A 15,355-nucleotide genomic window follows, 5' to 3' on the forward strand; every position below is an offset into this window, starting at 1 on the left:
ATTTCCCGTTGGCTAGGTAAATCAAATCAAATCAAATCAAGGTAAGACGCTGGCGTCTCGGTGGCTGTAAGAGGTTATTATAATGCACTAAATCACGATTTTGTGCATCATTGTGCACGTTACACATCATGAAATATATAGAGTCAAAAATGACAGAGAATGGCGTACAAATAGCTAAATAAAACTAAATTCAATTAATATGAACTTGATTTCAATATCATTGAAATGTATAGATATATGCAGCCTATACTGCATGTACCTTTTTATACAGTCATCTCGGATTTCATTTAAAACATTTATCACAGGAGGCTGGTGGCACCTTAATTGGGGAGGACGGATCGTGGTAATAGCTGGGGTGGAATATGTGGAAAATGGTATCAAACACGTTTTCAATTTGTTTGATGCCATTACATGTGCACCGTTCCAGACATTATTATGAGCCGTCCTCCCCTAAGCAGCCGCCACTGATCTTTATATCCTTTGCTTGTATTGCAAAGAAATGGGCAACTTTGTATTTGTAGTCACTTGTAACATTAGTTCTAAAGATATCGGCGGTCACAGAAATACAGATAAACATCTTGATTTTGTGCTTAGCGGAGATTTTGTGCTTAGAAAAACATCTGACAATGTACTTCGCTGTTCTACGAGTGGTCTGTGGCAGTCGCTACATAACAAGTGTTTTCAAAAGCAACTGATGCTTGGGAAACAGAGATGTAATAATGCTCCTCCAAAGGTTCGAACGATGAACGTAGCCTTAAAATGCTTTTGGGCAACCGAGTGCAGGACTTCAGATATTAGGACGAGATCCACCAGAGAGGGACATTTCCTAGCTCCCACAATATACGGCACGTGTAAAAGCATAATACAACTCCTGTCCAAAAATGCTCATAATGCAACGTGAATAATGATTTAATGCTTTAATGTCTCGACAAAACTTCTACTCTTACTAAGGGCGTCCTTAAACCGTGACATATCAGTAAATGTCTATAAATGCCAAACCATGACACAAATACCAAGCCATGGCTGTTCTAAAGTACTAAAGAAAGTGGTGGTGATTAGCTTTTTTCACGTTTAATTAACACTTCAATTACTGTATGCAGAGCTTTTAATTTCCAAAACATTGGAGTTTTAAGGGTGGAGTGGAGTAGACCAGTAGAATCTGCATCCCCTCAATGAAAAGTAACACTTTCTCTTCTCATCTATAGCCTAACCCTGTTAGCATTCACAAGTGATTTTATTTGTTTTAGACATGCATATCACATTGTCACATCTCAATTCATCCAAGAACCACCAGAGAGGTATGTCGTCAACGTCACGCCAACACCATATTTCCCTGGAGTGTCGCGAAGCAATGTCATGTGTGTGTGAGCCCTAATGAGGACAATCCAGGCTCCCTTACAAAAAGAGACGCGTGAAGAAACACAGACAGGCTCACAAACACAGGCACACAGTTATAAAAGGTTATATATACAATACATTTGGAAATACAACCACAAAAGGTGTGTAAATACACAATGTCAGTATTATAAAAAGTATGACACTGTCTGTTTGATTTATTTGCTATTCAATAATACAGAGCAGAGAGGAAGAGGTGAAGCGAGAGGTTTTACTCCACCCAAAATCTGTCCGGGTGACATAAGCCCTTTTTGGTATGGATGTCTATGAGTGTCAAATTAAGTAAGGCTTATTTGATCAAATATAAGCTTCATAATGTTTAAGCTGTTACAAATGTATTGATATAAGTGGATACATGTGGAATTCTGGCAACTTTGACAAAAACTATTTAGTTGTTGTGCATGTTGTTCACACACATATCTGCCTTCTCATTTGCTAGAATGGTCCCACCTGATCTCATCTGCCTTCAATCATTGAGGCCATATATTTCCACTGTTAGAGCGGTCACTTGGCTATCTTTTCAATACAATAAATCATCAGCCAAACACACAGAACTGGTGTGTTAAACCTGACACCATGACAGGGCTGGCCCTGACACTAGGAAAAAACACCCACCCACACACACACACCCACACACACACTTTCAGAACATACCGCCCCCGAGCCTAAAACCCCATAGCGCTGAGAGAAGTATACACCACTCTACTCATGTCCCAATTACCCAGAACCCCTCTCCTGAAGCCAGAGCGCCACAGAATCCCCAACATTATCCCACGTGGCGTCATTAAAGCCCAACAAACCACCTCAGTGGTTTTAATGACGCCACGTCATCTCAGATTTGTCTTACATGCTCCATGCGCTTGGCTGCTTTTCTCTCGCTCCCTCTGTTTCTCTGTCGGTCTCGCTCACCTCTCCCTTCCACCCATGTATCTCTCTGTCTTCTTTCGCACTGCCTTGCTCACCTCTCCCTTCCACTCTGTCTTCAAATCAAATTGTATTAGTCACATGCGCAGAATACAACCTTGCAGTGAAATGCTTACTAACCAACAATGCAGTTTAAAACGAATACAGATAAGAGTAAGAAATAAAAGAAACCAGTAATTATAGAGCATCAGCAAAATAACAATAGCAAGACTATATACAGGGGGGTACAGGTACAGAGTCAATGTGAGGGGGCACCGGTTAGTTGAGGTAATATATACATTTAGGTAGAGTTATTCAAGTAGAGTAGCAACAAAGAGTAGCAGCGGTGTAAAAGAGGGGGAAGGGCAATGCAAATAGTCTGGGTAGCCATTTGATTAGATGTTCAGAAGTCTTATGGCTTGGGGGTAGAAGCTGTTTAGAAGCCCCTTGGATCTACACTTGGCTCTCTGGTGCCGCTTGCCGTGCGGTAGCAAAGAGAACAGGAGAAAACAGTGTATGACTAGGGTGGCTGGAGTCTTTGACAATTTTTAGGGCCTTCCTCTGACACCGCCTGGTATAGAAGTCCTGGATGGCAGGAAGCTTGGCCCCAGTGATGTACTGGGCCGTTCACACTACCCTCTGTAGCGCCTTGCGGTCGAAGGCCGAGCAGTTGACATACCAGGCAGTGATGCAACCAGTACATGCTCTCGATGGTGCAGTTGTAGAACAGTTTCGAGGATCTGAGAACCCATGCAAAATATTTTCAGTCTCCTGAGGGGGAATAGCTTTTGTCATTCCCTCTTCATGAATGTCTTGGTGTGCTTGGACCATCTTAGTTTGTTGGTGATGTGGACACCAAGGAACTGTAGCTTAGCATCTGCTTTGTCTGACTACTTTTTTATTGATCTAGTCACTGGTGCTTCCTGCTTTAATTTTTCCTTGTAAGCAGGAATCAGGAGGATATAATTATGGTCAGATTTGCCAAATGGAGGGCAAGGGAGAGCTTTGTATGCGTCTCTGTGTGTGGAGTAAAGGTGGTCCCGCTGGTTGCACATTTAACATGTTGATATATATTTGGTAAAACAGATTTAAGTTTCCATGTATTAAAGTCCCCGGCTACTAGGAGCGGCACCTCTGGGTGAGCAAAAATTAGGTAGATAGGTAGATAGTGTTGTCTAAAGCTTATCATGAGATACTCTACCTCAGGTGAGCAATAGCTCGAGACTTCCTAAGATATCGTGCACCAGATGCTAAACCAGACAGCTGTATGTTGATAGTGTAGTCGTTCAGCCACGACTCTGTGAAGCATAAGATATTACAGTTTTGAATGTCCCGTTGGTAGTTTAATCTTCCGCGTAGGTCATCGATATCATTCTCCAAAGATTGCACGTTTGCTAGCAGAATGGAAGGAAGTGTGGGTTTATTCGATTGCCTACGAATTCTCAGAAAGAAGCCTGCCCTCTGGCCACTTTTTCTCCGCCTCCTCATCATGCAAATCACGGGGATCTGGGCCAGCAGTACATCATTCGCGTTGGGCTCGTCAGACTTGTTAAATGAAAAAAAGGATTCTGCCATTCCGTGGTGAGTAATCGCAGTCCTGATGTCGAGTTATTTTCGGTCATAAGAGATGGTAGTGGCAACATTATGTACAAAATAAGTAAAACAATACGTTACAAAACAACGCAAATAAACTTCTTCTCGCACTCTCTGTTTCTCTCTCAGTCTTGCTCACCTTTCCCTTTCATGCATGTATCTGTCTTTTCTCACTCTGTATTTCTCCTCAGATAATCTCTTTTGATCATTCTTTCTATATACCCTCTCCTCCTATCCCTCTTTGACACATTCTCTCGCCCCCCTTTCTGTTTATCGCTCTCTTAAATTTCTGTGATCTATAACATAGATTTGGGACACACTTAGAAATGACAGCTAAAAAATAAATTAATCCATAATCGATGTCTATTGTTAGAGACACAATGGCATAGTTATTATATCATTTCCTTTCACTAACTGCTTTCAATATCCTCACAGTGAAATGTACCTATTGTTGCGATTACGAATCCAACTAAACAGACACTTTGTTGCCTGAACTGGCATCTCTGAGACAAATCTCGGAGTACATAACTGTGTAGGTCTGAGTAAAGGATATTTATTTGCATTTCAGAACGAAAGAACGGCGGAGGTTTAGCACATACATGCTGTGATTCGCTCCAGCAACCCCACTGGTAATACACACAGGAGTGGAACCAACAGCTGTTCTGTCCAGCTCTCACTGTTTAATCTGCCACTAAACCCAATCAGCACTGTGGCACTAGTCAACTGACACACTAATTAACTGTAATGTCACACCACAAGCAAAAATAGTACCTGAAATAGGACCCAAGCATAATATAAGTACTGTAACTTAAACTCTAAAAACAGATACAGTACGTCACAAATCCTGACTTTCTAAACTCCAGTTAATAGTGCATTGATGCCAACATTCAGATGTACACACACGTCTCAGATCAACATTTGCTCTGGTGCGTGAGGAGTTTTAGTGGGCACATCTGTCTCTGTCTAGTAACCTGAGTGACTCGTCTCTCCCAGCTGGTATCTGAGTCTTACCTGGATCCAGGGCCATCTGTCGTTCTCGGCAGCCGTCCATGCGTTGACCAGGCCCTTCTTGTTGAGCCGGGCGAAGTAGGGGTACCACTTCTGCAGGCCGAACAGAGCACGATGTGTGGATGAGGCTGTTATCTGCTGGTTGGAGATGATGCCCCCCTCCATGCCAAGTGGTCCAGAGCATTCTGAGAGGACAGAACAAAAACAGACATGTATAGGGTTAGATAAAGGATGAAATACGTTTGCAATCATACGTTTCAGTTATCTGGCTAGTGAGTTTAAGATAGAGGTTGTTCAAAACATGAATGTTTTAATAAGGCATATGTATAGGTGTGCACCACGGGAGCATCATTCTTTCTTCATAGGAATAATCTGATGGTCCACCGTCCCATTCTCTACAGCACTGCTGCTTTTCAATGTTCCTTCCTCGGACATGGACAGAAAATCATGGACTATCTGTCTCAGAACAAGATGTACCTCGTGGTTGGGCTCCCCTCCGTTACATCAGGCAGAGTCTCGGTCATAAACACAGAGTTTTTGCCTTCGCTAACCGTAATCGTATCTTTTTGCTGCTCTCTCCCATGGAAATCCTGTCCTTGATGTCGAAAAGAGTCAGGTCACCTTGACTCGTGTTCATCAAACTGTTGTCATTGATCTGGTTCATCTCCAGGACATCCTCAATGTTTCCACTATGACACAGTCCTCAATTAGAGGGCCCTTCTGGTCATCCTGCAACTCATCCACTTCCACATGAGCCATGGGTCTCTTCTCTAAGTCCTCCACCAAAAAGAGTGCCCTCAGACTGGCTCCAAAGGAACTCCAACTATTTTGCCTGGACAACATCATCACCACAGTCAACAGACCCAAGCAGGGTTTATATACCCTCAATGCTCCAGAGCTAAAGTGGAGAGGCATGACACCAATATGGCTCTAATGAAATCCACCAAAGTGTAAGAATCCATTTTACTGAGAATCTGCTAAGCAGCATGTCCAGGTACTTTAGCAGCATTTTAACAGCCGCATCTGTGAATTTTATACCCTGCCAAAGCTTTTCAAAGACAAAATGCTTCTTGTGCTGAACTTGGGACTGCTTCCTTTTATTGTGTCCATTATAATGCACACCGTGTCAAATATGGCATTTCTTAAGCAAAATCAAACAATTGGGCCTCATCCCAGAAATTCTTACAAATATTCATTAAAAACATGTGAGAGTTGAAAACAAATCGAAAATGAGCTACATACTGTAGATTCCTCACATGCCCATCGCAGTGAGTGAATGTGAACCAAGGAATGGCACATTTTGGCTGCTCTTACATCAGTACTTGGAAGCATAAACAGAATTGTTTCGATTTTAACAAGAACACACAACAGTCCTCGACTGTCAGGTGTTTAGCACCTTCTCTCCTTTTTATAATTGCTAGTCTGTGTGCAAAAAAATCTGTTTTCCTCTCAAAGAACACAACAGTTTGTAAGTTTCCACCTACCTCACGCTGTAGTCAATTAGAGTGACATGATGCATGAGAATGGAACGATTTGACCATGTAGCAATAATAACTGTACGCTTTGGGTTTGATTTATCGTCCGGAGAAATGCAGTTATGCTACGTAAATCTTCTTCAAATGCAACTCCACAACAAATAATGGACGCTTTATATATGTAATGCAACTAGAACATTTCAGATTGTCTGACTAATCATATCGAACGAAAACAAAATGTCATTCTCTTTTCAAAATAGACCAACTCAATGTGCTTTATATCAACCATCCACCCCTGTGTTTCAGGTGAAGGGGAACCCTGCGGGGGACTGGAAGGGTTAAAAGGGGGAACAGCCCAGCTTTGTCTGTACCCCTGGTTTTAGTGCTTCTCTAACTACTTTGGGCTTAATTCTATTTTTAGTGTTTTGCTCAAGCGTGCAATAACAGGCTTCTATGACACTGCTTTGCAAAGCATCTTTAAGGCCTTTGCCCACAGCTTTCTCGAGAGTCCCCAACTCACAGCTATGCATGACTGCTAAATATTAGGTGAGAGCTTCCCCGCTGTGCAAAAACACTGCTGAGTAGAGGCACTCTTCTTAGGCGAATAAACCAGCATGTCATCGAGCTAGGCTTAAGCATGAAGGTGTCATGTGTTTTCAGACCTGCTGTGTACGCTTAGTCTGTGATGAGTGCTTTTCTTCAGTCACCAACTTCACATAATTGCACATAATTACAGATATGTATTTTTCTAACTGAGGATGAATTTTAAGACCTGGGTAGGTAAAAAGCTTCTTACGACTGCTCACCCTTAGGATGTTTCCAAACCTGTTCCCTTTTAGCCAATTTTTGTGAACTCGGTGCTGTCCAAAGTAACTTAGACCCCTCAAAAGATCTGGAGAGATGGTCTGAGTTCTGTTCGTGTGAAGTCTCAAATCAAAATCAAATCAATCAAAATGTATGTCACATGCTTCGTAAACAACAGGTGTAGACTAAGAGTGAAATGATTAATTAGAGATCCTTTTCCAACAATGCAGAGTTAAGATGAAGATACATTTTCTAAAATAGAAATAGTGACAAAAGGAAAAAAATACACAGTGAATAACAAAAACAAGTATTGTTATTGTAACAGGGACTACTGTACCAGTACCGAGTCGATGTGCAGGGGTACGAGGTAATTGAGGTAGTTACATACATAGTAGGGGTAAGGTGACTAGGCAACAGGATAGATAATAGACTGAGCTGTAGCAGCAGTGTATGTGGTGAGTGTGAACGTGTGTGTGGGGTTGTGTGTGGGGGGTGTCAGTATGCATGTGAACGCATGTTATACTGTATGTGTGTGTGGTATATGTAGTGTGTGTGTGCTTGTGTGTGCGTATGTGTGTGGGGTGTCAGTGTAAGTATGTGTGAGTGTTTGGGTAGAGTCCAGTGTGTATAGAGTCAGTGCATGAGAGTTAGTTCAAATAAGGGTCAATGCAGGTAGTCCGGGCAGCCATTAAATTAGCTATTTAGAAGAATTGTTTAGCAGTCTTACATGCTGACCAGACCAGACACGTCGCATGCGCGAGAGTTGCAAAATAAATATACACATACATGTTATTCAATCATTGCACCCACACTGCTCGCGAGCGTCTGCGTGGTCAGGCGCTAAAATAGAACATCATTCTATTTGTGACGCTCAACGCGCTGCAAGTCCTGCCTCTCAAATCCCCTCATTGGTTTTTAGGAGCATGTACCCACCTGCCATCTCCTCATTGGATTTTAGGAGCATATACCCATGTGGATGATTGAAAGATGAGCGTAAAGTTGGTTGCAGCCATATAAACAAACAGCCATATAAAGTCCAAAGAAGAAAAATAAGCCTGAAGGAAGGAGAAAATATGACGAGAAACTAATTTGGTTTACCGTTATCTGTGGATTAATTGTCGGAGTAGAGGACCTTGTGCATTTCAGGAAAAATAAGCAACCCAATGTTTATATCCGAGGACAAATTAGCTCGCAACAGCAAGCTAGTTAGATACATTTCCATAAATGTTTCATGCGTTACGACCTGTTCCCAAATTAATATAATTGGTTCAGAGTTTGCTTTTATATTTCAACCTGGGTGTTTTGATTGTGTCTGGTGTGGGGGTACAAAATCGACATGCGCGAGATAGCACCTACAGGCGCGCGAGCGGTTTGGTCAGCATGTTAAGGCTTGGGATAGAAGCTGTTCAGGGTCCTGTTGGTTCCAGACTTAGTGCACTGGTACCACTTGCGGTGCAGTATTAGAGAGAACAGTCTATGGCTTGGGTGGCTGGAGTCTTTGACCATTTTTTGGGTCTTCCTCTGACACTGCCTGGCATAGAGGTCCTGGATGGCAGGGAAATCGGCTCCAGTGATGTACTGGGCTGTACTCACCACCCTTTGTAGCGCCTTGCAGTCGCGTGCCTTACTGTTGCCGCACCAATCGGTGATGCAGCCATTTAAGATGCTCTCAATCATGCAGCTGTATAACTTTTTGAGGATCTGAGGGCTCATGCCAAATCATTTCAGCCTCCTCCCGACACCTGCCTCTGATTGAGAACCATACTAGGCTGAACTCAAAACCCCAACATAGAAAAACAAAAACATAGACTGCCCACCCCAACTCAAGCCCTGACCATACTAAATAAAGACAAAACAAAGGAAATAAAGGTCAGAAGGTGACACCCAGGGTCCTGAGCTTGGTGATGAGCTTGGAGGGGACTATGGTGTTGAATGCTGAGCTGTAGTAAATGAACAGCATTCTTACATAGGTATTCCTTTTGTCCAGGTGGGTGAGGGTAGTTTGGAGTGCAATAGAGATTTCTTCATCTCTGGATCTGTTGGGGAGGTGTACAAATTGGAGTGGGTCCAGTGTGTCTGGGATGATGGTGTTTATGTGAGCCATGACCAGCCTTCAAAGCATGTCATGGCTATAAATGAGTGGGTGATAGTCAATTAGGCAGGTTACCTTGGCTTTATGGGCATTGGGACTACGGTGGTCCACTTGAAACAAGTTGGTATTACAGACAGGGTCAGGGATAGGTTGAACATGTCAATGATGTCAGATGGTGCTCTTATGCATGGAAGCGAGCATAGAAGGCATTTAACTCTTATGTTAAGCTCACGCCACTCGACAGCTGGTGGCTGGGTTTCCCTTTTTCAAATAGGTGATGGTTTGCAAGCCCCGCCAGATCCGTCGTGTGTCAGCCGGCGTAGTGAGATTTGATCTTACTCTTGTATTGACACTTTGCCAGTTTGATGGCTCTTCAGAGGTTGTAGTCGGATTTCTTATAAGCGTCCCGCTCCTTGAAAGCAGGACACAGTGCGGCTGTTGCCTGTAATCCATGGCTTCTGGTTGGGGTATGTACATACCGTCACTGTGGGGACGGCGTTGTCGATGCACTTATTAATGAAGCCGGTGACTGATGTGGTAAACTCCTCAATGTTATAGGATGAATCCCTGAACATATTCCAATCTGTGCTAGCAAAACAGTCCTGTAGCTTAGAATCCACATCATCGGTCCACTTCCATATTGAGGGCATCACTGGTATTTCCTGTTTGAGTTTTTGCTTGTAAGAAGGAGGAAATAGTTAATATCTGATTTTCCCAAGATAGAGTAAGGGAGGGCCTTGTATGTGTTTCTGTGTGTGACATAAATGTAATCTAGAATGTGGACACCTCTAGTTGAACAGGTGACAGATCAGATCTTGATGATGCATAGAAAAACCAGAAAGATGTATATCCATGTCCTCGTTCAGCCACGACTCTGAGAAACATAGAATATTGCAGTTTTTCAGGTCATGTTGATAGGATAGTCTCAAACAGAGCTCATCCAGTTTGTTCTCCAGTGATTGCTAGTTCGCCAATAAACAGGCGGTCATTGGTGGTGTATTTGCTCTCTGACGTAGTCTCAAAATGATGCCGGCTCGCCTGCCTCCCGCTGCTTCCTCTTTCAACTACTTGGGATTAGGGTCTGGACTGGGATAAGGAGAAAGACCAGAGCTGCCAACTCGTTGAAGTAGACATTTTGTCCAAATCGAGGTTAGTGATCGCTGTTCTGATGTCCATAGGAAACGATGGAGACATTACAGTGCAGTACCCCATAATGAAAAAGAGAAAACAGGTTTTTAGAAATGTTTGCAAATGTATTAAAAGTAAAAACAGAAATACCTTATTTACATAAGTATTCAGACACTTTGCCATGAGATTCGAAATTGAGCTCAGGTACATCCTGTTTCATTTGAACATCCTTGAGAAGTTTCTACAACTCGATTGGAGTCCAGCTGTGGTAAATTCAATTGATTGAACATGATTTGGAAAAGCACACATCTGTCTCGCTTTAAGGTCCCACAGTTGACAGTGCATGTCAGAGCTAAAACCAAGCCATGAGGTCGAAGGAATTGTCCGTAGAGCTCAGAGAGAGGATTGTGTCGAGGCACAGATCTGGGAAAGGATACACTAACATTTCTGCAGCATTGAAGGTCCCATAAACACAGTGACCTCCATCATTCTTAAATGGAAGAAGTTTATGCAACCAAAACTCTTCCGAGAGCTGGCTGCACTGCCAAACTGAGCAATTGGGGGAGAAGGGCCTTGGTCAGGGAGGTGACCAAGAACCCGATGGTCACTCTGGCAGAGCTCCAGAGTTTCTCTGTGGAGATGGGAGAACCTTCCAGAAGGACAAACACTCCACCAATTAGGCCTTTATGGTAGAGTGCCAGACGGAAGACACTCCTTGCCACATGACAGCCACCTTGAAGTTTGCCAAGAGTCATTTAAAGGACTCTCAGACTATGAGAAACAAGAATATCTGGTCTGATGAAACCAAGATGGAACTATTTGGCCTGAATGCCAAGCGTCACGTCTGGAGGAAACCTGGCACCATCCCTATGGTGAAGCATGGTGGTGGCAGTGTTCATTGTACTATACTGACTCTGTTTTACAAGTCTTTCATTGAGAGTACTTTAACTTTTTGTGTTTTTTGTTGGTTTGGCAATTCCACTGTCAGCCAGAGAAATATGCTGAGAAGGATTATCACCACAGCAATCAAGGTACTTGGAGTCAAACAGGCAGGCCTGGATGAGATCTTTAACTTCTTATTGCTGGGGGGCAGTATTGAGTAGCTAGGATGAATAAGTTGCCCAAAGTAAACGGCCTGCTCCTCAGTCTTAGACCCTTATTATCAAGTAATAAACACTGTTGTGGGAGACGCAATGGCACTTTTGAAAACAACACCAACAGTAGATACAGTTGCTGTAACAACGTAGCTAGGAAAGCAGGGAGCCGGTGATGTCTGAGAATTGTCCTCAGGAATAGTCTCTCTCTCTCTCTCTGTGTGTGTGTGTGTGTGTGTGTGTGTGTGTGTGTGTGTGTGTGTGTGTGTGTGTGTGTGTGTGTGTGTGTGTGTGTGTGTGTGTGTGTGTGTGTGTGTGTGTGTGTGTGTGTGTGTGTGTGTGTGTAATGATTGGTGGACAGCCTTGGGGACACCATCCCTGTCTGTATTCCAGTCTGATAACTCACTCCATTCTCTTTCTCTGGTTGATTCATCATCAAACAGCTCATAGACTGTATGTGTTCTGGGTGTTTCTCAATATGCATACTACTGTGCTCCACACTTTCATGCTCCAAGTGCATTCTCTTGAGTACGTTCTTGTGAGGACGAGAGTGTGGAGAACGCATGAAACATTTCATTTGATGGCCTCCTTGAGTGGCGCAGCAGTCTAAGGCACTGTGTCGCAGTGCTTGAGGCGTCACTACAGACCCGGATTTGATACCAGGCTATGTCACAGCCAGCCGTGACCAGGAGACCAATGAGGCAGCGCACAATTGTCCCAGGAGTCACCTGGGTTAGGGGAGGGATTGGCCGGCCGCGCTCTAGTGACTCCTTGTGGCGGGCCGGGCGTATGCATGCTGATTTCGGTCCCCAGTTGAACGGTGTTTCATCCGACATATTGGTGCGGCTGGCTTCCGGGCTAAGCAAGCAGTGTTTCAAGAAGGCAGGGTGGTGTTTCGGAGGACACATGGCTCTCGATCTTCGCCTCTCCCAAGTCCGTAGTGGAGTTGCAGCGATGGGACAAGACTATAACTACCAATTGGGGAGAAAAAGGAGTAAAAAAAACATTTCATTTGAGAAGCATTCACATTCCCCATTCACTGAACCTTTTTGCAGCCAGGACAATGGCAAACATGGAGATGAAACAAGATATACACTAAACAAACATTTTACTTCATAATTATTAGCTAGATATATTTTAATCGTAATCTAGCTAGCCAGCTAACCAGTTAAACAGGCAAAAATTATCTACAACTAATGTTATGCAAGGTAGATCATTATGCAAGGTAGGTCAATTCTTCGTGGCTATCTAGCTAGCCAGTTAGCCCTACTGACTTACCATGGACTTATCCATTCAAAGAACATTCCTTCTTCTAGCTAGGATAATGGCAATAAAGATGAAACGATATATACAAAGCAAACATTTGACTTAATATGTGAATTGTGATAATGTTGCTAACCAGACAGTAAAACAGGCAAATATGACCTAAAGCCAATGTAATCCATAGTAGATTATTCGTGGGTAGCTAGCTAACAATTCTTTGCGGCTATCTGGCTAGCTAATGGTATTAGCTAGCTCTATTGACTTACTATGGGCTTATAACCTATGCACACTACACAGTGGGTATTGTATTGTAGGCAGGTAACCATTCCAAAATTAGCACAGCATGTATTTATTAAATTATCAAGAGAAAATATTGTAGTCAGGCAACATACGAGATGTAATTTTGTAATATTTAATTCCGAAGTCGGAGGGTATATTCTCTCGCTTCAGCTCAAATAATGGCTCATTGACTTCAAGAAAATGTGTTTTTACATTGTTGCGTCATATTTTCGTGCATACTTTCCGTTGAAGCTTGCATCAATGCATGCTTCAAAATATGTATAAACAGAGTACACATTCGAGAAGTGCCCTCCTTGCTCCGTTTTGCATACATTGATTTGGATTCATACTCCGACCCTCCGTGCTCGGAGCACGGTTGTATGCATTTTGAGAAACACCCTATGTGTCATATGGTCATAAGTCCACCTGCTGTATATTAGGGGTAGTATGGTAAGAACTTATCCTGGCATGCCAGAAGGTCAATCCATTGAAAGAGCAAATGAGTACATTGGCAAGTGAGCGATGTCAGTGTCTCCAAAAGGCTTTTGTGTTTGCTCAAATCTGGTATCTCAACTCCATCTGTGCTCTTGTCAGCTTTGCCTGGTCGTCTGCCTCTACAAACAGAAAACTATTGATGGAAAAAGGTTATTTTCTAAATAACCTATCTTTTTGGAGGGAGAAGAAATAGCTTCTTTGCTAAAATTTGAACTAAAAAAATGAAATGGTTTGAGGGGACCGGTGAGGGAACCTGTCTTATCAAAGATTAATATTAAAGTGATGGCTAAGCATTGCTAATGCTCCATTGTGTTGACATACAATCCCAATTTCATTTGCAGGTTGGCAATCTCTGGCCAATCCCCTGGATTCAAATCCATGAATACTAATGTTTACGAAAGGCTGCCTTTCTGAGGTACACCGCAGAAACCCTCTCAATCTTGTTATGCCAGAGCAGGGAATCTGTTTTTTCTTCATCCTTTCATCCCTCAATCAAAAGACGGTTTGGGTGGAATAAAAAAAGCACATCACAGGATAAACTTATGACACCTATATTCATGACAAGTTTTAACAAGGACTCTTTTCCTGAGCTGCGTCCGTAACTCAGAGTTCAATAATGTCGAAACAATATGCCTTGTATTTTCTCGTTTCCTGTCGCTCTCTACATTCTGTTATTCAATCTTCACTACAAAGAACTTGTCTTCTGAGGCTGATTTATTTTAGCATGTTTTTTCCCCCTTGACATTACCTACCCTTTATGTTATGACTCGATATAGCACCTGGATTTGTATAATAGTCCTAATGTATAGCTGATATGATTAACCACCATTTTTTTAAATTATAATGCCATTTTAATGCCAGATATCTGAATTAGTGTTGTGACCACAGATACTACAGTTGAGCATATTTTAAAAACATTTTTTTTAAAGCGCTAGTCCAGTTCAACCCCCCCCCCCCCCCCCCCCAACTGTACTGCCAGGGAAGCCATTCTATAACACTGAAGAAACACTGTAGCAACTAAGCCTTAGCAAATGCTCCAACACTTTATCAATACTATTGCTTTAGACAATCTGTAACAACTCTGTGTATAAACACTGTAACAATGTTGTAGCAATTCTCTACCAAACCTAGCAGCAACCCTAGCAGCAATGCTATAACAATGCTACGGCAACTCTGTGGCAACGTTCACCTTGTGGAGATAACAGGGCTCCTTTAATGATCTGTCTGCCAGCCATGCGTCCATCAGTGCAGGGCAGCTGTGGCTGGAGGCCCTAGGCCTCAGCTTGCTGCTCCCTGTGCATACTTCAGCCCCCCGACAGCACACACATCCCTAACGCCGCCATCGCTACCATGTGACAGCTGAATAAATCTCCCACAAGGCTTACCTACAGCCCCAACAAATTAGAGCCACACTGAAATTAAGGCCACCGCAGCAATACTAATGAGAAGGAAGACTGGAGGACTGGGGAGAGAATGAAAACCCATTCTGCGGTGTGAATATGATTGCACTAACATTCAAAAAGTTAAGTTTGACTAATTTCCTGTGAATGCCCACCGGCTTGATGCAGGCTCTCACACACACAAACAAACACCTGTGCACGCACACACACTTTGCCAGTGGGCATTCACCAGCGTGAGTTCCAACTGAACTCCTAGAAATTCCCAGAAATGGCTTAATGAATGAACAAGGTCTTTTTGAGCCAACAGGCTCCAGGGTTTGGAAAAACAAGCCACTTCTGAAGATGAGAGAGACAGTGAGCAGTCCTCTCATTCTGTGCAGCCATGGAAATAATAAAATAAACATCTCTGGTACTCCCTCTCTCACC

At 43.0% G+C, this 15,355-nt stretch overlaps 1 protein-coding gene across 3 annotated transcripts in view; it reads right to left on the reverse strand.

Moving 5' to 3' along the window:
- The window catches only part of LOC110525311 (EGF-like repeat and discoidin I-like domain-containing protein 3), a 195,048-nt gene that overhangs the window by 72,311 nt on the left and 107,382 nt on the right, over positions 1 to 15,355 (reverse strand). For all 3 annotated transcript variants that reach the window (XM_021605324.2, XM_036979443.1, XM_036979442.1), the window contains one exon: positions 4,903 to 5,084. In XM_021605324.2, the coding sequence (XP_021460999.2) occupies positions 4,903 to 5,084 (182 nt within the window). The remainder of the gene's footprint in view (positions 1 to 4,902; positions 5,085 to 15,355) is intronic.

Source organism: Oncorhynchus mykiss, chromosome 6, assembly GCF_013265735.2.
Source record: "Oncorhynchus mykiss isolate Arlee chromosome 6, USDA_OmykA_1.1, whole genome shotgun sequence".
Classification (NCBI taxonomy): domain Eukaryota; kingdom Metazoa; phylum Chordata; class Actinopteri; order Salmoniformes; family Salmonidae; genus Oncorhynchus; species Oncorhynchus mykiss.